General features: G+C 43.7%; 2 protein-coding genes across 6 annotated transcripts in view; one reads left to right on the top strand and one right to left on the bottom strand.

The window, feature by feature from the left end:
- EIF2B3 (eukaryotic translation initiation factor 2B subunit gamma) overlaps positions 1-26,212 on the bottom strand; it is a 153,414-nt gene that overhangs the window by 4,414 nt on the left and 122,788 nt on the right. For all 3 annotated transcript variants that reach the window (XM_082364961.1, XM_082364962.1, XM_082364963.1), the window contains 5 exons: positions 22,091-22,218; positions 20,726-20,916; positions 18,831-18,908; positions 18,136-18,284; positions 3,711-3,814 (listed from right to left, as the gene is read on the bottom strand). In XM_082364961.1, the coding sequence (XP_082221087.1) occupies positions 3,711-3,814; positions 18,136-18,284; positions 18,831-18,908; positions 20,726-20,916; positions 22,091-22,218 (650 nt within the window). The remainder of the gene's footprint in view (positions 1-3,710; positions 3,815-18,135; positions 18,285-18,830; positions 18,909-20,725; positions 20,917-22,090; positions 22,219-26,212) is intronic.
- Positions 1-26,212, top strand: part of BTBD19 (BTB domain containing 19) — a 93,161-nt gene that overhangs the window by 39,716 nt on the left and 27,233 nt on the right. The window lies entirely within an intron of this gene.

Below are 26,212 nucleotides of genomic sequence, written 5' to 3'. Positions count from 1 at the left end.
GCTGCAACTAAAGATCCCGCATGCCGCAACGAAGATCCCGCGTGCAGCAACTAAGACCCGGCACAGCCAAAATAAATAAGTAAATAAATATTAAAAAAAAAAAAAAAAGAAAAGTGATAGTGGGAACAGGTGACTGGCCAGGAGTACCTGTGGCAGGAAGGCACTGACTACTGTGCTGGAGGCATTGGTCCCTCTAGCATAGAGGACAGAGCAAGAAATGTTGGGGTTCTCCAGTTTAAAGTCCAGATGACTTCCCTGGCCATCTCTCCTTCAGGACCGTTAAGGAGAGGGCATGTAGTTAGAGCCAGAAAGCCCAGGAGACGCTGCAGCCTGTGACCTCCTAGGGGTTTGGCTGGCACATCCCTACGCTCCCTGATGGGAGATGTGCCTCAATACTGGCATTCAGTTGACATTCATGCATTCTGCACACAGAATGAAGAGGGGTCCTTGCAAAGTAAAAGAAAGGAGCACCATTACTTTGCTGGAAGTGGGGAGAAGAACAAGCAGAAACTGTGAGTTTCCAGGTTCCAGCAAATAAGAAAGGAGGGACACCCTAGGGCAGTGGCAAATGGAGTTCACTCATTCAAATATGCCAGTAAAAACAACAAAAGGAAGCAGCTCCTGGCTCCAGGAGGGACTGAAAGAAGAAAAGCACTAGGGGATGTTTCTACTTTTTGCTGAGCAGGAGATAATTTACAAAGACAAAGAGGCAAGAAGGTGGTCAAGAAACATGGTGTGGGGCCATAAACCCAAACAGAAGAGAACAAAGCAGGAGAGAGAAATGCAATGAGGAGACAGGGGAAAGGATGGGGTAAGAAAGCAGCCCCACAGACCAGCTGAGCAGCTGCTTTTGAAGCTCTGGGGATCCCTTCCAAGGCCTTCCATGGAGTCAGAGAAAAGGCTGGTGTTCTGAATCCTTTTTTTAAGAAACAACCAACAGGCCTCAGATGCTCAAAAAACAAGTTTCTCTGCAAGCCAAGGGTAGGCCTGGGTGAACTGGTATGCTGAGCAGGAGAAAGAGCTAAGACCTGACGTTCCTGAGGAGAGTGAGAGCCATAATATGGAGTCCAAAAATATTTTTCCTATTGGTCCGAGAAAGATGGACTAAAGGGAGAAAAAGGGTATCAATGACCAAATTCTGCTAGACAAGCCAGGAATGGCTTCTTCTTCTGGTCTTTTTGGAGGCTGTCAATAGTTCAGGCTGAAGACCCAGTTTTGTCAGGTACTAGCTATGACCTTGGGTAAATTTCAACTTTTCAAAGTCTCAGTTTCCACTTCACCAAATGGGTCCATAATGAATCCCTACCTTAGATGGCTTTTATGAGAATCCAATAAGACAATGCATGTGAGAACATTTTAAAGCTGTAAACAATAGCTGTAGGCCGGTGGCGCTCTAGGAGGGCAGGGCCATCCATGCCTCCTGTGCTGGAGTCCAAGCTGGTGTCTCAGCCCTCTCACCTAAGCTAATACTCTCAGCTGGCACGGGATCACAGCAGAAAGTACCAATAGCTGGGGCACCGCTGCTGACCAACACTCCTGTTCAAAGGTTCTCTGGTGAGACACTGGGTGGAGTTTGTCTCCTACTAACTGAACTAAAAATGCCAGCCTTCCCTGTAGCTAGGGCATGGGTATAGGATCTAGGCTTGACCTGTTAATGCAGCCACCACAAACCTTGGGCTGGGCCACCACACAAAAAAGTAGGAACCAGAGAGAATCCACCTGCTGGGCGGCTGGAGTAGCACTGCCAACTGTGATAACCAGTGTTCAGCAAGGATGGCAGCAGTGTCCTCACCAGAATGATTTGGAGTGTAAATCTTGGCTGTAACCCATTTTCTAAGCTTGATTCTGCAACTATCTTAGAGCTGTGAGCTACCTACCTTTACAATGAATTCTTTATCAGCTTAAATCAGCCAGAGTTATTAGTTTATGATGCTTATAACAAAGAACGTTATTGGTAAACTAGTGACACCCAGGAAAGGCCTCTTAGAAATGACAATTCTCACACGTAGAAGAAGAAAGCACTTGAAATGTGAGACGAAAGGCAATGAAGAGGAGTGCTGCATCTAGTCTCAAGTGAAGAAAAAGGTTGAAGGGTGGTTTCAGGCCAAGGCCACATCTCCCCAGTTCATTTATCGGTGTTTTATGTGGTTCTTCCATCAGCATAAGTTTAGAAGAAAAGCCAGAAGAGATTTCATGATAATTGCAAACTATCTCACAAATGCCTTTCTTGGAACCCAAACTCTCTGCCCTGAAATGCCCCCAAATTCCCTTTATGGATCCAAAATTCATTCACTCATCTCTCCTCTTCCCACTATCTACGATAAACCAGGACCTGTTCTGAGAGCTAGGGATACATATTGAAATAAGTCAATCCTTGGCCTGAGGATCTCAGTCTAGTAGGGAAGGTAGATTCATAAATAATAGCCATAACTTGTGTATATACTTTAATAAAGGTATTGAAAAAGGAGCAGAGGAGGAAGGAATGCTCATTTTGACTGTGGGGAATCATGGGAAGAGTCAGGGAAGGTTCTATAGAGAAAGCACTTGGGCAGAGTCATCAAGAATTCCAGAGAGAGGGGGCATGTGCAAAGGCATGGAGAGGCACAAGAGCATGGTGTGTATCTGGAGCTGTAAGTCCCCTGGTATGCTCCAGAAGCTGTGTGTACTCCTCACAACATTTAACTGTATTTAATTCTCACAACAATCCTCCAAGATAGGTATTATTGTCTCAATTTTTCTAGTTTCAAAAATCTGAGGCCAAGAAATTAAAAACTTAACCTGGTGCACGTCCAGTGAGTTGCACAGCTGAGATCTGAACCCGGGTCTGTTTGAGTCTAAAGCTCACAAGGGAAGTATACAACTTTAAAAAAGGGAAGGAGAAAAAACTGAAGAAGGCCTCTACTTACTGGGAGAAGGAAAATGATGTGGTTTACACCAATTCAGAATTGGTGGGTTTAGTTCCTTCAGCAACTCCCCTATCCCATCCTATTTTAGGTTTAGGAATAATCTGAAAAGGAATGAGCCATCCTTACTGATCTTGAGCTTTGTCTACTTTTTGGTTAAAAATACCCAGCCAAATTATGGACCATTCAAATTTGACCAGCCCAGCAGGGAAATCCTGATGTCTGCATGTCTCTCAAGCACTATACAGTCTTTCTACAGCTACAGCGCAGAGCTAGCTAACAGTAAAGCTCACAGCGTCATCGCTAAGCAGCTGAGGATGGCTCTGAGAAAATGGCTTCTGAAGAAGCTGCTAACCTTCTTCCAGGCCAAGAATCTATGGGACTCTCTCTCTTAACTATCAGGTCAGATGAGGTAGTCAAGGACTGCAGGAGGCCAGAGCTAGTTCCAGAGCCTTTGTTGGATCACTGGCCCTTCTCTCTTATGCCTAACAGCCACTGTAATGTACTGGTGCCAATCTGGGTCATCAGATCTTTCTGTTATGTTTTCAATTTTTTGGTAGTAAGGCTGCATAAATATATATGAGCTTATCTAACAAGATAAATTCTTAAAAATGGAACTGTAAAGTCAAAGTCAAAAAATTTGACAGTGATGTCAATCCCCTCCTAAGACAGCTTTATCAATTTATGTTCTCACCTGACATGTATGCATATGCTTGCTCCCCAGTTCTCACCAGCACTGAGCATTATCTGTGCTACTGTGATATATAAAAAATGGCACCTGTGATTGTAATTTGGTTTCTGGTTTACCTTTGGCTTCAATCCTCTGGCTGCTTCCAATTAGGCAGTTCTTGATGTCTGCTCCCTTCTCGATTACAGCATTGTTGCAGATGACGCTGCCCTGGATGTTGCTTCTGTAACACAGTAACCAAGTTAGGGAGTGTCCATGGCTCTCATCACTATCCTTGTCACTATGGGTTGGGGGTTCTGGCTCCCCCATATGCTAGGACTAGCTGGCCAGTCCAGTTAATGGCTACAAGCTTATCATTAGAAGACAGAATGGCTCAGCTGGGCCAGGAGAGGGCTGGGCTTTAGAGAAGATCAGAGTTTGTATATGCTCATCATGATATTCCCCCAAAGGCTGAAAAGAGCAACCAGTCTGCCTTCAGTTCTTTAGGCACCCCAGACTGGGAAGTCTAAATTCCATCCAATCTCTCTTCCTTTGGTCTGGGGGTGGAAGCTGGCCCTGGTCCCTGGGCTGATCCATTGCTCCTGTCTCTCATCTGGGAATATATACCAAATTTCACTGGAAGCTCAGATCCCATGAATCTTCCCAGGAGATCAGCTATGGAAACAGTGGGTGCCCCACAGCTCTCATCATAGACCCTGGTTAATCAAAACCATACTCGTTTAGAAAAAAAAGGATGCTTTTTAAACCAACTCCATTCTACATAAAAGATTACTCATAAAAGCCACAGTCTCAAGAGTAGCTCCACTGGCTCTTAGCATTTGAATGTGTTTAAAAAGCATCTTCTTGGCTTCTGAGGACTGGTGGGTGGGGGAAAAGTCCTTTTGAAAATCTTCACTAGCATTTATTGCATACCTACCTCAGGCCAGGTACTGTGCTAAATATTCTATATACATTACAGGAGTGACTTACAAATCCAGCCATTTCATCAGTAAAATCATCTGGGACATTCCTAAATCATTCTGGAAGTACCATTTTTACCTCTGATGTAGTAAAAATAACCAAATTTTACAGATGAGGTAACAGATTAAGTTAAACCATTTACCTAAAACCACGTAACTGCCAAGTAGCAATTTCAAAACTAAGTCTGCCTGACTCCAGAATTCATACATTTAATCATAATGCCATACAAAGAAATTAAGGGGGGACTTCCTTGGTGGTGCAGTGGTTAAGACTCCACACTGCCAATGCAGGGGGCCTGGGTTCGATTCCTGGTCAGGGAACCAGATCCCACATCATGCCGCAATTAAGAGCTTGCATGCCACAACTAAGGAGCCAGCAAGCCACAACTAAGGAGTCCTGGCACAACCAAATAAATAAATAAGGTTTAAAAAAAAAAAAAAAGGAAAGAAAGAAATTAAGGGGAGAAAAGGCTAGAGGAAGCCTGGGACTGCCTAGTTTGTTTTTTTTTTTAATTTATTTTATTTATTTATTTTTGTCTGCATTGAGTCTTCTTTGCTGCGTGCAGGCTTTCTCTAGTTGTGGCGAGCGGAGGCTACTCTTGGTTACAGAGCACAGGCTTCTCATTGCGGTGGCTTCTCTCATTGCGGAGCACAGACTCTAGGCGCGCGGGCTTCAGTAGTTGTGGCACGCGGGCTCAGTAGTTGTGGCTCACGGGCTCTAGAGCACAGACTCAGAAGTTGTGGCGCACGGGCTTAGTTGCTCTGCGGCATGTGGGATCTTCCTGGACCAGGGCTTGAACCCGTGTCCCCTGCATTGGCAGGCAGATTCTTAACCACTGTGCCACCAGGGAAGCCCTGCCTAGTTGTTTTTTTGAGCCAAGATGGCTCTGTGGAAGGAGCTCTACCCTAACAAGGGAATATTTAATACCCTAAAGAGTCAGAAGTGGGCAGCTGGAGGGGAGAAAGAGGTGAGTAGGAAGGATGTGAGTCTCCATTTAAACAAAACAAAACAACTAAAAAAAAATCCTCAAGCAACCCAGGAGGCATGGCGGATGGAAAAGAGGCCATTCCAAGGACTAAAACTATCATGCACAGGCCATTAAAAAAAAAAGATTCTTCCGTGGGACTCCCCTGGTGGTCCAGTGGTAAAGAATCCACCTTCCAATGCAGGGGACGCCGGTTCAATCCCTGGTCGGGGAACTAAGATCCCACATGCCGCGGGGCAACTAAGCACGTGCACCACAACTACTGAGCCTGCGTGAGTCAACTAGAGAGCCGCGTGCCGCAAACTACACAGCCCATGCGCTCTGGAGCCCACGCACCACAACTAGAGAGAGAAAACGCGCACGCCACAACTAGGGAGAAGCCCACAAGCCGCAACGAAAGATCCCATGTACCGCAACTAAGATCCGACGACGCAGCCAAAAAATAAATAAATAAAATAAAATAAATATTAAAAAGAAAAAGATTCTTCCCAAATGCCAAAACTTTAGTAAACTGCCAAAAAGGAATTTTAGCACTTTATGGCATTCCAGAGCCTTTTTTATCTCTATTCTTCTAGAAGGTTAAAGCTTGTTGGAAAGCAGCAAAAGGCCAAAGCCACAGCACCTCTGTGGTGTGGGCTAGAGATGGGTAGAAACAGTTTTAGGTTTTTTTTTTTTTTTTTAAAGGAATTCACGTTCTTTTATTTATTTATTTATTTATTTATGACTGTGTTGCGTCTTCGTTTCTGTGCGAGGGCTTTCTCTAGTTGCGGCAAGTGGGGACCACTCTTCATCGCGGTGCGCGGGCCTCTCACCATCGCGGCCTCTCTTGTTGCGGAGCACAGGCTCCAGACGCGCAGGCTCAGTAATTGTGGCTCACGGGCCCAGTTGCTCCGTGGCATGTGGGATCTTCCCAGACCAGGGCTCGAACCCGTGTCCCCTGCATTGGCAGGCAGATTCTCAACCACTGCGCCACCAGGGAAGCCCCAGTTTTAGGTTTTTTTTGGCTGCACCATGCGGCATGTGGGATCCCAGTTCCCCGACCAGGGATCGAACCCATGCCCCCTGCAGTGGAAGTGTGGAGTCTCAACCACTGGACCACCAGGGAAGTCCTAGTATTAGTTTGTTTTTTGGCTCAGACTCAGGATACACTCAGTGGGTGGGCATTAGGGGACCTTCCAGCACTTTCCAATTTGCCCTCTGCCTGAGGAAAAGCAGTCCAGTCAGTGGTTAGGGTGACTCCTGCTCCTAGGGGAAAATTCACCCCAAGAGAAGAGTAAGGAAGTATAGAAAGCCTCAGACACAGAGGCTTCTGAGACATAGCAGGCTTACAACTGGCTACAAGTTTGTCACTGAAAAGTCTCATTTCTTTTTTCAAAGTGGGAGAAAGGGGATGCTTCCTACTCAGTAGTTTAAGAGTAGTAGCATGCTCTGGAGTTAGGCTAGGGGTAAACATAGTCAGCAAACAAGAAACCGCCAACAGGAACTCCAGCAGCCATAATTAGACAGTACTAAATGGCTATTTAGGAATCTGGGACACAAGTGGGAACCATTTCTGGAAGGAAGAATCTGGAATGACTGAGGTCAAATTTCTACACCAATGGATAGCCTGGGTTCTCCTTATGTTTAACAGGTCTGATTAAGGTCTCAGGAACCTCCCATATTGCTTTATTGCTTGTCTCATCCAGTTTGTGTGTAACTCCCTCTGAGACAAATAAACCACCACTAGCGAGTCTACAGATGTGATAGGGAAAAAGTGGGTTGATTGATGGGAAGCTGGGGGCTCTTCTGAAGCTCTTGTTCAGTGAATCTGTGAAAGGCTTTGAGACGACAAAATGCTTAGTGAGTGTGAAATCTTTTCTACCACTTGTTTCTCAATTGTTTCCCATGATCACTGTTGCAGTCACAAGTCACCTAGCAAGGCTGAGGTACTTTGGAAAAATTTTAAGACAATTTAGCTTTCCTCTTGTCCAGAAAGAACTCCAAGGTTAAGGACTTTACAGGTAGTATGTGTGTTTGCTCAGGCTGGAGGGGAAGGACAGACACTACCATATCAAACAAGCCCCCCTCCAGGTCGCCAATCCACAGTAAAGACTTTGCCTTTTCTCCTCAGTGCTTAAAGCAGGAGGGGAGGTACTTCCTATACAGCTCATGAAAAGACCTGGCCCCAGTGCCAGAACTACAGTTTCTGAATCCTACTTTTAACTCTCAGCTTGGTACTAAGGACTCTGCTGTGCCGATGCCTGGCTGTGTTCTCTAACAAGCTGCTCAGAGATGGCTAAGATTAATGGGCTTTTGGTCCTCACTTCTTGGTGGTGTCAAATTTTAAGCAAAGCTGCAGGCCTTGAGAAATTACCCCGAGAACCCTAATGCTTCAGTGGAGAGGTGGCCATGAGAAAAACAGAGGCTTATTGTAAGATCACTGCCAAGATACCATAACATATGACAGGAGGAAGAAACCCTCACCTGGGAAGCAGGAGTGCCTCCAAATTCTCATTCCTCCTCTGGCTTTAGTTAGGGCTTTCTTCAGTTTATTCCAAGAGAGAAGGGAACTCACATAAATCTAATGTCTAGTACAGCTCAGTCACTACACAAAGCGCTTTATATTCGTTATGTAACTTAATCCTTTTAGCAAACCCGCAGGAATGGTGGTATTTATTCTAATTTTTACAGAGAAAAGTGGGGCTCACAGAAGTTAAGCAATATGCCCAAGCCTACACAGTGGTAAGTGACTCTCCACGGTGCCACGGGCTTCTGCCTCAGCTGCTAACTGGCAGTGTGTGGTAAAGAGCCATGAAACTTCTTAGTTAACTCTGAGGACAGGCAGGTTCTTCTCTGGGGATTAGCTGGCAGGCTTTCTAAACTTACTCATAACCTTGGGGGAGAAAAGAGTAAGGAACTGGAGATACACGTAGCTTTTTTAGGCATGTGACTGAAGGTCTGCTTTAGGCCAACCCACTGCTTCAGCCCAAAGATTATGGCTGAGTTGCCCGTATCTCTCCAGATGCCAGAGGCTCCTAATCTTGGCCCAAGAGGCCCTGGTCCAGGTGTTCCTCTAGATGAAGAACATGTATTATTTTTAATGAGATATTTCAGGCATATGGAAAAGTCCAGAGAATATACAGAACACCTGTGTACCCACCAAAAAACAATACAAAAATAAAGTATTTTTCTTTATTTCACATTTCCTTCCTTCTCCTCCCAGAGGTAACTACTATTTGACTCTGGTATTTATTGATCTTAAGCATTTTTACTACATATACTAGTAGACAATATATAGTATTCTTTTGCAAAGTTTAAAAACTTTATATAAATGCTATCATTCTCTATGTATCCTTCTGCAACTTGCTTTTTTCTCCTTCAGCATCATATTTGTGAGATTTATCCAGGTTAATTCATGTAACGAGATACAATACTTGAAGAAACATCTCACTTTCTTCCTGCCTCTGGTCACTCTTGCTCTTGGGTCCTCTAGATTAAAATGTACTGACTCCAGTGAGCAGGCTGAACATTTCTTCCTTTTAGTTCTATGTGCCTCCCTTTACTGTATAAAGGTTTAGTAGTGAAAAATGTCTTCCTCCTCAGAAATCTAATTATATTCCCTAAGCAGAGGCTAAGAAAAAGGGCTCAGGGGGAATAAAAGTAAAGATGTAACAATATTATTTTTAAAAATTTATTATTATTATTTTTGGCTATGCTGCGTGCGGCTTGCGGGATCTTAGTTACCCGACCAGGGATTGAACCCAGGCCCACGGCACTGGAAGTGTGGAGTCCTAACCACTGGACAGCCAGGGAATTCCCAGGATGTAACAATCTTAAAAGAAATAAGCTGTAGTAGTCTAAGAAGATGGGCTTAGTGCAAATGGTTCCAAGTAGGGAATGAATCAAAAGTCTGAAGGAGTCCCTTAAGTCCAGGAGATCTTGCCAAAATTTTATAATTTGGTTTTTTGAAAAGTGTGACTGGAGAAACATGGACAGAATTCTTTGAACAATTATGATCTTTTTTCAACTCTAACTGCCACAGACTTAATTTTATGTTTAAGGAAGTTCACTTTTATACTCAACCTACCCATTTGTCAGTATTTTGTTTCATTACTTACTTGGCTATATTATGTCTTTGAGTACAGATTTCCAGAGGGTTCATGGGTGACAAGTCTCCTGAGCCTTGGAGTATTTCTGATGATTTTATATTTCAACCATATAGGATTCTTAGGTCACAATAGTTTTCCTTCCAAATTTTCTAAATGTTGTTTCACTGTCTTCTGGCCTTAAATGTTGTCACAGAAAAGTATGAGGCCAGCCTGGTTTTCTCCCTTCTATGTGCCTTGATGTTTTTTTCTTTCAGTTCTATGTGCTGCAACTAAGACCCACCGCAGCCAAAAAAAAAATACAGTATTGGGAGTTAAGGGATACAAAGACATATGAGAAGTATTTCTGTATTTAAGGAATTTACAGTCTAGTTGAGGAAAAAAGAAAGATGCAGTAAGTGTCACATGAGCATAAGTAAAGTGATGGGCGCACAGGGAACAGAGAGGTGGGAGAGATAATTTCTGGCTAGGAAAATTCAAGAAAACTGCATGAAGCAGTTAGAATACATATTGGACCTTGGAAGATGGGTAGGATTTCTACAGGTAAAGATCTCTAAAGAGAGGCAATTCAGGCACAGTGAATGTCAGGGATAAAGGGGAGTGGAAAAGTAAGGGGCTCAGTGGGCAGGGCAGTGAGTTGAATGTCGGTAAAGAGGACACTCAGGGTAACAATGAGAAGCAGCAGTACTGTATCTTGCTTGGCTTTGAGGGCTGCACTTGCTGCCTGCAGAAAGCACGGAAAATCCAGGTGAAATCCTGGTTCCCCAGCCTGCCTGCATGTGAAGGTGCTACCCTAGACTGCTGCTTGGGTCATTCACCTTGGACTAGGAGGAAATGCAGGAGATGTTAATCAGGACCAGAGGACCAAAGATGCAGAACACAGGATTGACACTGAAGCCTCAACAATGAAGTTTTCACTACACTTTGGATTGCTGAACATCAGCTGTCATATAAATTGGAAGTGGTAGAAAATCAGAAAGACAGGCAGGAGGCTTCTCTGCATAGTCTTGCCCACACCTTCCCCAAGGCGGTCCTATTAGCATCCTTTAAGTCCTGAGGACCTTGGGCGGGTGTCCAAGCCACTGTCCAGAAAGTCTTAGCAGCTCACCAATGCTGGCAGAGACAAGCAGACTAAGAATATGAGAAACTCCTTTCTAGACAAATTCATGCTCCTACTGTGCCATTTAGTCCAGATGTAATAGCATCAGGGTAATCAAGTCTCACATGACTGCAATTTAATCACCTTTCCTAACTTTACTATAAGTAATTAAAACTAAATGACCCGGGGCTTCCCTGGTGGCGCAGTGGTTAAGAATCCTCCTGCCAATGCAGGAGACACAGGTTCAAGACCTGGTCCGGGAAGACCCCACATGCCATGGAGCAACTAAGCCCGTGAGCCATAACTACTGAGCCTGTGTGCCACAACTACTGAAGCCCACACGCCTAGAGTCCGTGCTCGCAACAAGAGAAGCCACCACAACAAGAAGCCTGCGCACCATAATGAGAGTAGCCTCCGCTCTCCACAACCAGAGAAAAGCCCGCGCGCAGCAATGAAGACCCAACACAGTCAAAACTAAAATTAAAAAAAAAAAAATTAAAAAACAAAACAAAACAAAACTAAATGACCCAAAAATAATGGGAAAATTTTCATATGGGATGCAAGATGTCTCATCTTATCACCAGGGGCTAACCTGCAGGTTTGGGTAGTCTCTAATGGCCTTCCTAGTCATTAGTCCCATGTGGGCTGCCTATAGCTTCACCTAAACTTTTTTAGTTGGAAAAATAGCAGCAGCCACCATCTAAACCTTTACTGTTTCCCCAGCTAGAAATCTTATTAGGCTATCCAAGATTATACCTCCCCCAAAACAGCAATTGACTCTGGGATATTATGCTAGGTCTTTCTATGAACTTCTCTCATATAAATAAGCTGGAGTTCCTTACAGAGCCTTAGTTTCCTTACCAAGTCTGTTCATGTCAATTCAGGACACTAACAGTGGGCTTTAGGAGCTGCTCCTTTGTCTGCCCACCCACAGGAGGGGAGGGAGAGGTTACCAATTAGAGCAAACAAGAGTTATGGTACTGTCTTCCTTGGAAGGTCTGAGGCAAGATGAGACAGAGTGGAAGTTACAAAGCCTCATGAGCTACTCTAGAACCAGGTGATCAAATGGATAAAGGCAAGTGTAGTTCTGGTTTTTAAGAGAATGGTGACATCTGTCAGTCTTACGTAGGAATCTGGAATGGGATATGGATATGCACAGGAACAATAAGAAAAAAGTCTGGATTGCCACGATTTATTCATTGTAAAAATGCAGAAATTGAGCTGGATGATTTCTAAGGCCCCATCTCACTCTAACATTCCAGGACCCAGTGCTGGAGCTAGATCATGAGAAACATGAGAAACTCTGAAGTTGAAACTTTATTCTAAAACTGAATCAAGAAGAAATAGATAACTTGAACAGACCAATCACTAGAAATGAAATAGAATCTGTAATAAAAAAAGGCTCCCTAAAAACAAAAGTCCAGGACCAGATGGCTTCACTGGGGAATTCTACCAAATGTACAGAGCAGAACTTACACCGATCCTACTCAACTTCTTCCAAAAGACTGAAACTTTATTCTAAAGGTAATGGGGATTCTTCAAAAGTTTTTGAATAGAACATGGATATGATCAGAGATATTCTTTAGGATGACAACACTGGCAACATGTCACCTCTCTGATGAGATAAAGTAGTGAAGAAGAAGATGATGATGATAACAGCTAACATTCTTTGTGCCAAGCACTGTTCTCAGTGCTTTAGGTCTATTAACTCACTTAGTATTCCCAATAAACCTATGAGGCAACCCAGTTTTTACCCTATTTTATCATGAGAAAATCGGGCTCAAAGAGGTAAAGTCAATCCCCTAAATGACTAGTAAGTGACAGACTCAGGATTCAGTCTGGCAGTCTGACCCCAAAGCTCATGCTCTAATCCACAGGACCAATGCTGGAAGGGTGGATTTGGAAGAGAAAGAAAAATGGAGACAGGAAAATAAGTTAGAGAACACAGTGATTCAGGAAGCGGTCTCTGGGTCTGACCTCTTTTCCGAACCTCTGCTCACAAACTGGCTACCAGATACCTCCACACACCTGGATGTCCTACAGGTACTTCCAATCTCATGTGCCCCACACAAGCCTTATCTCCCCACAAATCTGCTCCTCCCTCACCCTTCCTCATCTCAGTGAGTACACCATCATCTACCATTTTCCCAACTAGAAACCTGGGCTTCACCGCCAACTGTCCTTTCCCTTTGCCCTTACATTCCTTCCTTGCTCGTTCCTTGTCAGTCTCCTTAGATTCCTTTTCTTATGTCTAAAATTACTGACTTTCTCCAAGGTTCTGTCTTGGTTTCTTTTCTTTCAATGTCACACACTGTTCCTGGGTGGTCTCAGCTGTATCCATGGATTCGGTTACCACCTCCATGCCCACCGCCCCCAATCTGTAGTTCAAGCACAGGCTTCTTTCCCGAACTCCAGTCCTATATAGCAAGTGCTGCACGTCAGGCCGCCTGCCACGAGCTCAACTTGTCACAGATGGAACGTGTCATTTCTCTGCTTCCCACCCTGCAAATCTTGCTCCTTCTCCACTGATTTCTATCTTAGTGACTGGCACACCAGAAACTTTATTGCTCCAGCAAGAAATCTAAGAATTTTCCTTAATTTCTCTCTCTTTCACCTCACATATCCAGGCAGTCATCATGCTTTACAGTTTTCACCACCCTGTTACTTATCCTCTCCATCTCCACTGCTATTGCGTTAGTTAAAGACCTCTTCCATTTTACCAGGATTATTTCAGTAGTCTTCCTGCCTCCGTATTTACCCTCTACAGATCATCCTTCTCACCACAGCCAAAATGATCTTCATAAAATGGGAATTTAATCATGCTATTCCTTTTCTTTAAACTCTTAAATTACCACTACACATTAAACTCCTTAGAGGATAGTCCATGATTTGGCTTTTGTCCATCTATATGGCCTTGTCTTCTGTCATATCCATTTCTTTCTGAATTCTATATTGTGGTCATGATGAATCGTTTACCATTCTTTCACATAACAAATATTTATTGAGTTCCTGTAGGCCTTCAGGATATAACAGTGAAACAGAAAGATAAGGTACTTACATTCTCAAACTAACATCTTCTTGTGATAGACAGGTAAACAAGATAAGGCCAGACAGTGATAATGTTATAATGAAGAAAATAAGATGTAACAGGGAGCGCTGGGACAGGTTTCTTCTGAGAGGGTAGTCAGCAGAGCCTCTTTTTAAGTGGTGAAATCTGAGCTAACATCAAAATGAGGAGCTGTTTCTGAAATAAGATATGCTCTCTCACACTTCAGATTCTTGATGTATCTAGAACATTCCTTTCTCCAGCCTGGGGGGCTCTACTCATTTTTCAAGATTCAGTTCAAGGGTCATTTCCTTAATTAAGTCTTCTCTGACCCTTTCCTCTTCTGTGACCATACAGATTTCTATCACAGCACTTGTAACTTCTTGTTGCATATAGCTTATGAGTTCCTTGAGGGAAGAGATTGAGCCTTATGTAGTTTTCCGTCTTCAGTTGCCTACTACATTCTTCAGCATAGAGTGAGTCCTTAAGTGTTTGATGAAAGGGTGAAATACTTGAGACAGGTTTCTATATCAGTGCTGTGCTGGAGCCAGCCCGTCCTGCTTGGGAGAGCTGACTCGTAGCGTCTCTTCCCAAATCAGAGTTCACTGATATCACTGGTCATAGGGGGAAACTTCATATCATGGGAATTGGCAAATGCTACAAATCAGGCCACTTATTTTTTGCTTTGGAGAACTGGTTGTTAACAATTTATCAGCACACCACTGGTAGCAGTGTACCAGAAAAATTTCTGGCTTTTTTTTTTTTTTGCAGTTAAAGTTATACATGCTTGAAGTTTAAAGCAAATTGTTCTGACGGTTTTATTACGAAAAATAGTAGTCCCCTGTTCCCTCAACTCATTTCCTTCTTCCCAGAGACAACTCTTTGACTTCTTTTTGCTGAGTATTTCAGTATTTACTTCCATGTCTATAGATAATAACGTGCTTATATTACATCTTAATTTTTCAGTTTTAAGCATTGTCAGTAGACTTCCCACAATGGAAGATGAGGATTTAGCTTTCCTTTCTCCCCACCACTGCTCCCTTTTCCCCTTCCTACCCTCATCCTTTCAATATAGCTATAGCATAATTTTGGTCAATGCTCAGTGTTTATTATGACTATGTTAATTCTATTTCATAGTTGAGCCACATAGCAAACTCTGATGCCTTCTCCTTTCTTGTACAACTTTTTTTAAAAACAGAGTTAATAACTGTTGTGTTTTTGTTAGTGTTCTATGTTATTACTAATTCAAACCTAACTTTTAGCCACTTGTCTAAATTTTTCAAGATGTTTATATATATCTGGCATTTTATCAGTTTCATCTTCCTAAATAAGTGTTTCCTGGATTCCACTCCGGACTAACTGCTCCCTTTATGCTTCATGCATAGCAGTCATCTTTGGATCTGCCTTCACCATCACCCCATGGATTCTTTTTGCCTTATTCTGAGTTGGATCTCTTGTTTCTCATCTATCTCCTTTTGGTTTACTTTTCATTTTGGTGGGACACACCTTTTCATGTCTGAAAATGTCTTTATTCTACTGTCACACTTCATTAACACTTACCTTGAGTACAGAATTCTAGGTTGAAATTAATTTTCCTTCAGAATTTTGAAGGCATTGTTCTATTATCTTCTAGCTTTCATTGCTGCTACTGGTAAGTCCAAAGCCATTCCAGTTCCTGATTAGTTGTATATGACCTATTATTTTCTCTTTGTAAGTTGGTAGCATGCTTTGTCTCTGATGTTCTAAAGTTTCACAATGATGTGGGTTCATTTTTACCATTGGGCTGGACCCTTAGTAGGCCCTTTCATTCTGTAAATTCGTATCTTTCAGTTCTGGGACATTTTCTTTTCTTTTTTTAATTTTATTTATTTATTTTTGGCTGCATTGGGTCTTCATTGCTGTGCGGTGGCTTCTCTAGTTGTGGACCACGGGCTCTAGGTGCGCGGGCTTCAGTAGTTGTGGCATGTGGGCTCAGTAGTTGTGGCACACGGGCTCAGTAGTTGTGGCTCACGGTTTCTAGAATGCAGGTTCAGTAGTTGTGGCGCACAGGCTTAGTTGCTCCGCGGCATGTGGGATCTTCCCGGACCAGGGCTCGAACCTGTGTCCCCTGCGTTGGCAGGCAGATTCTTAATCACTGCGCCACAGGGAAGCCCTGGGATATTTTCTTATATTATTTCTTAAACAATTTCCTTCTCTGATTTCTCAGCTCTCTTTTTATGGAACTCCTATTCAGATGTTAGACATCCTGGACTAGTCCTCTAATTTTCTATCATTTCTCTTCTATGTTCCATCTCTTTATCTTTTTGTTCTACTTTTTGTGAAATTTCAAATTTATCTTCCAATTCTTTTACTGAGGTTTTCCTTTTTGTTATCATATTTTAAATTTCCTAGAGTTTGTTTTTTGTTCTTTGAAATGACAGGTTGTTTGAAAGCATCCTTCTCTCCCTGCAGAGTCCCTATCTCTTTTTAAGTTGCTTTTTTCTATCTGTTTGATTTGGTCTCTATCTTTCATGATAGAGGCTTTCTTTAGATCTCTGGTAATCTTTGATTATCTCTTCATATTTAGGAAAGGATTCTAAAACAGCACATGAATGGAATTTGCCATCCATAATTTTCACCAAAGGGTGATTTGACTGGGCCGTTAGAAATCTCTCATGTAAATAAATTCAGGTTCTTCTTCTTGGGCTGGTCAAATTCACCGGAAAAGATTCTTTCAAACTCCTGACAGAAGGTTATAGGCCTCTTTGCCAGGGTTCTGGGAGTCATCAGGAAGTAGGCTTAGGGGAGGACAGGTCTTGGTGGTCAATATCCCCAATGGTCTCCAACTTTCCTGGTTTTTTATTATGGTACTTTTCACTTCCACCCTGTCTACTGTCTTCCATCAGCCACTCTTCCTAAAGAGCAAAGGCTTGGGCTTCCCTGGTGGCGCAGTGGTTGAGAATCTGCCTGCCAATGCAGGGGACACGGGTTCGAGCCCTGGTCTGGGAAGATCCCACATGCGGCGGAGCAACTGGGCCTGTGCGCCACAACTGCTGAGCCTATGCGTCTGGAGCCTGTGCTCCGCAACAAGAGAGGCCGCGATAGTGAGAGGCCTGCGCACCGCGATGAAGAGTGGCCCCTGCTTGCTGCAACTAGAGAAAGCCCTCGCACAGAAACGAAAACCCAAACCAGCCAAAAATAAAATAACTAAATAAATAAATTAAAAAAAAAAAAAAAAAGAGCAAAGGCTTAACCTTTAGTTCTATCCCTATGTACTTACTGCCTCTCACCAAAATGCTTCACTTAATCCCTCAAGGGCAGCTGTGAGAGGTAGTTCAGCTTTTACTGGCCTCAGTCTTCCCCTATCCTTCTCTCCTATCAGTTCCCGGACAGAGAAATCAACAGATGTCAGAGCTAGAATCTATCTCAGACTGATCTAGCCTAGTGGTGTTTTATGTTTTTTGTTTTGGCTGTGCTGCACAGCTTGTAGGATCTTAGTTCCCTGACCAGGAATTGAACCTGGGCCCTGGGAGCAAAAGCACGGAGTCCTAACCACTGGACCACCAGGGAATTCCCTAGTCTAGTGGTTTTTAAAATTTGTTTTATAGATCAGTTTTCACATTCTATAGGAAGGATAAGTGCCCCTTCCCCACTATATTCCAAACAACTGTGCTTTTACCAGTTTTAACTAATGAGTTTCTGCTTAAGATTTATCTTAAGAAAAAGTTTCCTTTCTAAAAAGTCTGAAAACCATTGGTAATATCTTTCCTCTCTTCCACCACTAATGTTTGCATTTTATACAAGGAAAAAACCTGAGGTCCATACAGAGGAAGAATCTTATTAAGCATCATTCAAGTCTTACTCCAAGTTCAGGCTGTTCATAAACTAAGATTTTAGGGCATTCTAAAGCAACTTAAAATGGGGAAAAAAAAATGGGGAAAGATTCTCTATAACTTGTAACAGAGAAGCTCTCCCTCAAAAATGGAAAGTGGCTTATATGTCCATTCCTCCTAGGCCTCTGCTTTCTTCAGGGCTGCTGTGGGATACTGAGGTAGGGGAAGGTGACCCTTAGACAGTGGTACAGTGTCATTCCAGTCCTGCCAGTGGCTCACTACTGTGGCCATCCCATCAAGTAGAATATCAAAGCAAGAGAAGGCAGCTTCTCCCAGGACTACAATTGTCATAAGTATGAGAAGACTGACAGAAATGCTTTCAGAGACCATATTAAGTATTATGGAGCCAAAACCAAGGCCTAGGCACTATTCCTTCTTTCATCCTTTCCCCTTTCTTCCTCTCCCCAAGCTGACCCCTTTCCTAGGCTGGATTGGCCTCCAAAGCCTCCCAGAGATACCAGGGGCCTTGCCTCAAGTGGGTACAAGGGGAAACATACCCTTCCTCCACGGTAACTGAGTTCATGAGAAGGCAACTGGTGACAGTCACTCTATCCCTTATGACACAGGATGAACCAATGACTGAGTGCTTAATGGATGACTTCTCTCCAACCTGTGTATCTGGCCCAATGAGGCTGTCAACTCCAACCTGCAAAAGGCAAATATAAATATAAAAATTGTCCACCCATCTCAACCAACTGCAAACCAACCCTCCAGATCCCTTGAGCTGGGTCTAATGGGATGTTTCTCTAGAGACACTTTAGCAAGAGGGATCATCATCAGTATTTCTCAGGGCCACAAGGTCATATAATATCTCTGAGACCAACTCAAACTTACACACTCATGCACTTGTGTATATAGATGTGCTCTCCTGAAGACAGTGCTCAAATCAGGGTAAGAAGAGGGATAATGATGGAAAGCTCCTGTGTCTGAGTCCAAAGACTATATAATGGACCTTCCTTACAGGGTTTGTGTGGCTGGGCTCAGCACCTGTCCAGGCAATCTTCTTGAGTGCTTGGGCTGGAAGGTAAGATTTTATAACCAGAACTCAGTTTGGGATTTCCCTGGGGCCAATGAGGTTCAGGGCTTGACCTGAGAAGCTGGTTTGGGAGAAGCCCCAAACCAGCTTCTCAAGGACAAGCCTCAGTGCACCCAGACACTGTCCCATAACTGCCCTGTCCAAGCCAGCACTTACCAGGTGTTTGCTGACAATCTGGGCTGATGAATGGACCAGTGATTCTTCCGGACAGATAACGGGTAGCAATTTGGACACCTTGAGGAAAGAGGTTTGGTCACTAAAGACAAACCAGAAAACACCTGAAAGCACCTTAAGTAGAACCCTGTGTCCAGCAGAGATGTGGGGAGTTTTCAGCCATAGCTTCCTGTCTGTATGAGGCAGGCTGATGCATTTCCCCTAGGACAGGGATTGTATACACAGCAGCTTCTAGATAATCTTATCCTTAGTTTCCTAGCTGAGAGTCCCCTCCCTGAAATTAATGCCACCTCCCTCAGCTGGGAGGCTGTGAGATAAGCCTTTGAGATACCCAGGCAGCACTTGGGAGAGGAGGCCTAAAGAGAGCAAGGAGCTTCCTGAGGCCTGACCACAGTCATCCTAGGTTCCTGCTCACCTCCTGGACCACAGTGGCCATGCATGAGGTGAGGATGGGAGTAATGTTAGACAACTCCACAATCAGGACAGACCCTGAGAAGGCATCCATGTTCTTCACCAGGCAAAATAAAATGCTGAAGGGGAAATTCACACTATTCTCTTTCCAGTATGAGAAAACTGAAAACGTTATGGGTATGGAGTGTTTTAGCTCTGGACCCATTAGGAAGGCACAGATAGTGTGTCTATCTGTGATTCTCCAGAATGGGCAGAATGCTGGTCGGAGCACTGTGTGTGGTAGTCACACTAGCTGAGGGAGGCCTTGCTAGACTGGCTACAATGGAGATGTGAAGGCTAATCCCTCAGTCCCTATCCCTGGGATCTCCTCTATTACCCTTCAGCCAAGGCCATTCAGGCCTGTCTGATGCACAGCCCCTGCTGACACTTCAGAGGATACTTCTCTGGCCTCAGGCTATCCGTGGACTTGCTTTCAGACCAGCCGGACAGACTCTAGCCATAGAATTGAAGAAAGAGAACTTAAAGTCAAATTAAGGAAGCTTTCTATACCTCTAACCCTAAATTGGGGCTAACTTTACCCAGGACTGCCCTGGGCAAACATGGGACTAGCTGTGATTTCTCATAAACTCTCTAGCTTGGATTCCCTTGGATTTAACCAATCCAGGTTGAGGCCAGCTTGAGGTCTGGGGCTGGGACCATATCTACCACATGGTGTGGGTCCTGAAGATTCTTGAGTCAGGTTTTCTTCAGGGATTCAATCCCAATCCCAGTGTTCCCTTCCTCCTGTGCCTGCTACACAATAAAGAGCTCCTGCACACGTTCGGCCTCTTCATTGTCCCCCTTCTTCACCCCTTGCCTTAACTAAAACCTGGCCTGCCTTCAGGGCACTGCTTTCCCTTCAATAGAAGCTACTCATTCTTCATATCTCACAAACCTCAGGATTAAAAGGGTGGATTGGCAAGACTCCTCATGCTCTAATGCTGCTTTCCAGACACTTCTCTCTCATGGGCATTCCTTCCTTGATGCTTTGCCATCTGGCTACTCTATACTCTGCTCCTTTGCCTCCTTAAGAAAGCTTCCTCTGTGTGCCTATGTTTACGTCATCACAGTAATGATTACACAGTATTTATCTGCTTGTTTATGAAGTGCTGTAGATATCCCCATGCTGAGCAGAACAGGAGAAAGCTGTTCAACCCAGAGGCCAGAAGTTAAGCCTTCTTGGAGATCTTGGCCTTTCTTTGGAGCCACAGAGGCTCTGCCTCTATGGACCAGACCCCTCACTCCCCCTTTTGCTGTACTTGGGTACCCCAATGGTTTCTCCTGACATGCCAGGTCTTGTTCAACCTTAGGAATGAGAGGGATTCTGAACAACTCACTGTGTATCTAATGAAGAAATAAGACAAAAGGCTCAGTCTGTTCCTGGGACAGGAACTCCCACGATTTCTCTTCTAAACCCATCCTCTCACCTGTCTGTTGGCTTCCATGTAGAGTCCTAGGGTGCTCACTCGAGAGCAGAGCCCCTCTTTCATGATGTGGACGTAACAGCGCACCTGTGACCTGGACAAATCTTCCCAGCTGTCTCCTCGACAGGCATTCCAGCAGGCATCATAGGGAGCAAAGGTCAGCGTATTGGCTTCTTTTATAAAACTGTAAATATCTTCAGAACAAATACCCAAACCGAGCAAGTACATGAGAGACATGACAGAGAGGATACAGAATCAGTCAAGTTTTGAAAGAGGGCACAGCTCAAACCTCTTCCCCCGCAATGCACCCATGCAGCATGGACCCTGGGGAAATCCCACTAAAACCTGAAAGACTAAGTCAAATTAAAAGAGGCAATGTAAAAAAAAAAAAAAAGAGGCAATGTGCTTTCCTGTACATTTGAAATACTGTATGATATAAAAATGCTTAAAAAGAGGTCCTATAAGCAAGTTTGACTGACAATCAAGCATTACTAGGGAAAATAAAATAAATTACTCTTGTACACCATGGGGTAGCAGAAGCAACTGTCCAGGCTTTGGTGACCAGCCATGTTGGCTTTGTGCTGCTAGCTTCCATTATCGTATCAGATAGTTGTGCTATGAGAGAAATAGCACAGGACTTGGGCCTCAGTTTTTCAACTCGTACAACAATCATTTGAATCTTTTATTTTATGGTAAGAAAACTGGGGCTCAGAAGACTAAATAACCTGCCTTAGGTCATAGAGCTAATAAATGGCAGAGTAAAATTTCAAACCCAGGTCTGAGATGCTAAGCCCTGATATCTTAACCATCATGCTATACTGTTTCCATTTATCCCTTTGATAAGTACATTTTTTGGAACATCTACTATGAGCCCAGGACTGGGCCAGGGACCAGGCAAGGATATGAGAGCAAACAAGACTGACCTCGTCCCTACATCCTGGAAGGGAGATAGTCTGTTGGCTCTGGTTGGACTGTCATTATACAGCCTTTCACCTTTCTTCCCTTGACAGGAGAGGCTGAGTTTAGTCAGGAGTGGGGCTCCCAGAGCCTAGAGAATAGGGGAACTGAGAAGTGGTGCGCAGAGTTCAAAGTCAAAAAGGTCTAGAGAGGAACACAGCTAAACCACAGCTGTGAACCAGAGAATGGACCAGAGGCATGATTAGCCTGTCCCTGAAGAGCACAGTGACAGGATTTGCTTGAGCAAGCCCACCCAGAGCTCAGGGAGTGGCGTCAGCTAGCCTGTCCTAACTGTTGGCTAGATGAAAACCTGCTGCCTTGAGACAGGCATCTTGGGCTGGGCTAAGTTGCCCAGCCACTCTTCCAAAGATATTGTTACCCCTACCTTACTGCACCAACTCAAGCACTGACCTAAGGACTTCAGCTCCTTTTTCTTTAGATCCTCTTCTTTTTCTTCTTGTCCTTGTTGTGATGAAGCTGAGGAGAACTGTTTTCTTACTAGGTATGGAATCAGTTCACTCCGGATGGAAGTGATTGACCTAGGAAGAAAGAGTGGTCAAATATGAGAAATCTGACTATCTGGATGCAATCAGAATCAAAAACTGTGCATCCAAGGAAAAGCCAAATTCCTTCCTGTCATGCCACCTTGGGACGGATAGAGATTAGAAATGACAAGGATTTGGCAGTTCTGGAGAAGCAGAGGATCTACATTCTCTATCAGCTTCAGGCTGGAGGTGGGAGGGTAGTGTACTGAATCTGAGACGCCCTTTCCCTGATCCATGCAGAAAATAGTCTTTTACAAGACTTATCTACAAAGTGTGTGCCTGCATGTTTGTATGTGTGTGCACGTGTGTGTATCTTAACATGGTGCTTTGACTATTAACTGGCAATAACCCATGAGAAGGTAGAATGCTCTGGCCTTTTGAAAAAAAGTTATTTAAAAAAACATAAATCATTTTCTATAAAGGTCTTGCATACTTTCTGTAAGATTAATCCGGAGTATCTTAGTTTTTTTGTTGTTATAAATGGTGTCTTTTAAACAATTATTTTCTTCTTGTTGGTCAACAGAAACTCAATTCACTGTATTTTGATCTTGTAGCCAAGACTGATAAACAATCTTAATACTAATAATTTATCTGTAGATTCTGGCAGTCATACCAACTATGTAAACAATTTTCTTTCTTCCTTTCTAATCCTTATTTTTCATTATCTTACCATATTGGCTAAGACCTCCAATATACTAACGCTGAACAGAAGCACTAATAGTCATCCTTTTTTTTTTTTTAACTTCATAACTCCATTCATTTTATTCACTTGACCGCTGCATGAACAGATACACCTGAAATTTAAAACAAGAGCTTATACAGAGACCTGTTCTTTCTATAGGCATTAGCTCAGAATATATGTGGGTAAGATGACATAGAAAAAAGTTTAAATGTGAAATGTGAATTTAGGGCTGAGTTAAGGAGGTGCATACTCAGTCTCATATCTGGACATGCTTCAGACACCTCCTTAATGTCTATCTCCAAGACTGAAATGACTCCCTACCTCTTTGAAGACAACAGACCATTCTGTCATCTCTTCATTGATGACCAGGCCTTGACCATATGGAATATTGGTGACAAACTCTCCTACTTTAACCAGCAGCCCAAGACCAGCAGGAAAATTCATAGCGTTCTGGATATCCTATCATGTCACACGGTTCTGTTTTTCATCTAAGGATATGTGGTGTCCAGCACTGTTGGTAAATTGGATTTTCCTCAGAAACGGATGCAGCTCCAGACGCCATCAGGTGATCAATGCAGGTCCTGCTTCTGGAGGGCATTTACCTTTCCTCACCATCTCTGTTTTCAGATACCAGAGGAACTGCTCGCCTTTCAAATCATCAGATACAAATAGCGCCACCCAGGTCCAGCCAACATGCAGCAATAACCACATCATTCCTTGAGCCAGGGAGCTGTCCGTGGTGGCCATCTGATAGAGAGATGGGAACTGGTCTTTATCACTCAGGATGGGATCAAAAGGACCGTACGTGACCTGTGGGCTTCTGCAGAGCTCCGGAACTGTTCCAATCTCGGCTGAAAATGCCAACGCGGTTCCTGTAACAATGGCCACAGATTTTCTCTGTCCCTGGCAGTTGTAGTTAGGGAAAGTCTGATTTCCTCCAGAGGGCCAAAACAGGGCACTTTCCAAGGTCCTTGGGTCACTGGGAAAGGCATTGTAGAGGATGAAACCCAAGGACAGATTGGGGAGCAGATGGGAGTCCTTACTGATTTCCTCAATGGCAACAAGAAATGCCAGCATGTATTGGTAGTTCTTCCAAAGCCACCTGGTCACACAGAAATCCACGGGTCAGTGAGGACAGGTGAAACTTGAGGCTGGTTTCAACTCAAACTTGAACTCCAGAGATAACTTGTCTTTAAGTTCATCCACGGCTTTGAAGACTGTAAGACCCTAGAGCAGGTTTCCAAACCCGGGCACTATTGATAATGCTTTGTCACGGGTGCTGCTCAGTGCAGTGTAGGCCGTCCAGCAGCATCCGCGGCCTCCACACACTAGATGCCACTAGCAGCCCCTCCCATTTGTAACAACAGAAACAATGCCTCCACACGTGACTAAAAGTCCCCTGGGGGCAAAGTCACACCGGGGAAAGGATGGGGAGAGGGGGAACTCTGAGGAGGGGACAGCGGCGCCCAGAGCTAGGAGGAAACGGAGGCTCCGGGCCAACCAGTGGGGTGAGCCTGAGGCCCCAGAGTTGGAAACGCGGCTCGTGGGAAAGGGGGAGGAATGCTGGAGCCTGTGATGGGGGTTCCCCAGACCCATGCCCCTCCCTAGACTCCTACGGGAGCCCCGGGACTGTCCGCCGCTCACAGAGTCCTGACCCTCGCACTGAGGCCGAACGTACCATGTGAACCCAGCCCCTGCGGAGAAAACTTCACACAGCGCAGTGAGCCACCCCCCAAGTCCCTCAGTCAACCTTAGTTATTCTTGATTTTAAAGGGAATTTTTCTATTTTATCATTTAGACTGATGATTGTTACAGTTTTTTTTCCCTATCATCAAAGCCACCATTTATTGACTGTCCTCTATGTGTAGATATTGGGCTTCATGCTTTATAGCCAATACCTGGCACATGTTATTGGTTTTATAAATACCCTTTATCAGGTTAAGGAACTTCTCTTTTATTCCTAACTTGCTAAGAGCTTTCATCAATGAATGGGTACTGACTTTTACTAAAAACATTTTTTTCTTGCATCTATGGAGCTCACTGTATTTTTTTTCTCCTTTATTCTGTTATGGTAATGGATTAAAACATTTTCCGACACTAACAGGTTGAATAACACCTTTCAAAGACTATATACACAATTTCTACTCTATACTCCCTCACAGTAGAGGAATTACAGGTGATTCTTCTATTTTTATGCAAATTATAAAATTTTACAACTTTAGGCTCTTCTTTAAGTTTCTTGTCTTTCATTTTCTCATAGCTTCTACGGTACTACTCTCCTGGCTTGATTCAGACTCTGCAAATTTAAAATTCATTCTGATGACTAAGTATTTCCCACACAGATTTCAACTTCCCTTCTACTTAAGAGTGGGCTCCCTCACATTATAACAGTTGTACTTATTTACCAATGGCTATCAAAGAATTTCCACAACAAAGCTAACTTCAATTTACTTTCATGAAATCAGATCAGTCTAGGACAGCACTTACAGAAAGAAAATCAGACCAAAGATCAATGTGTAGAAGAACCTCCAGAAGGCAAAAACATTCCTGTACTACATCACTCAGATACAAGCAGTAAGCAACCTTGGTCAAGAGCTTCGGAGCTCTCTTTCATTTGGCCTCGTTGGGTCCCTGGAGGCATGGTGCTTCCTCATGGGTATCGAGTCAGGATGTTGGGTCTAAATGACCAAGAATCTGTAATGGGGAAGAAGGAACCTGATCCTTAGTGCAGTGAGTATGCTTCTGATTTATACTTAGCAAAGGAAATGAAAGACTATCAAATGATTTTTAGTTTTCTCTCTCATACTGTGAACTTGTTAGAATTTTGAATCACTAGTTAATTAATTTAGCATTTAATAAGACTGTAGTAATATGCCAGTCACTGTTCTGTGCCTTGGAAATATACTGTTTCTGCCCTCAAAGAATTCATAATCCAGTGGAAAGTAGCTTGATTATGGATTTAAGGAGAAGAGTAGGAGATGAGGTTGATTAAGGAGGCAATGGAGCCAGATCATGAAAGCCTTCTGTGGCAGTCTAGACAGTTTGGACTGAGACAAGCCAGTGGTAGTTTTTAAGCAGGAAAGTGACATGATCAGTTTTATTTCTTAGTAAGGTAATTCTGATAGCAGTGAAAATAGGCTTGGAATAAGGAGAATGAACACAAAGAGACCAGTTACAAGACTCTGAAAGATGAGATAATGTGGCCTGAGAGAGGGGTTAATGTATAAGCAGCCCAGAAACCTGACAGCTGCTTCATACTTCCCACCCTCTCTCCCAGCCCCTATTCAATGAAGCTCTGCAGGCTGA

Source organism: Balaenoptera borealis (assembly GCF_965194805.1).
Source record: "Balaenoptera borealis genome assembly, chromosome: 1".
NCBI classification, from domain to species: domain Eukaryota; kingdom Metazoa; phylum Chordata; class Mammalia; order Artiodactyla; family Balaenopteridae; genus Balaenoptera; species Balaenoptera borealis.
This window is presented reverse-complemented; position numbering and strand designations above follow the sequence as displayed.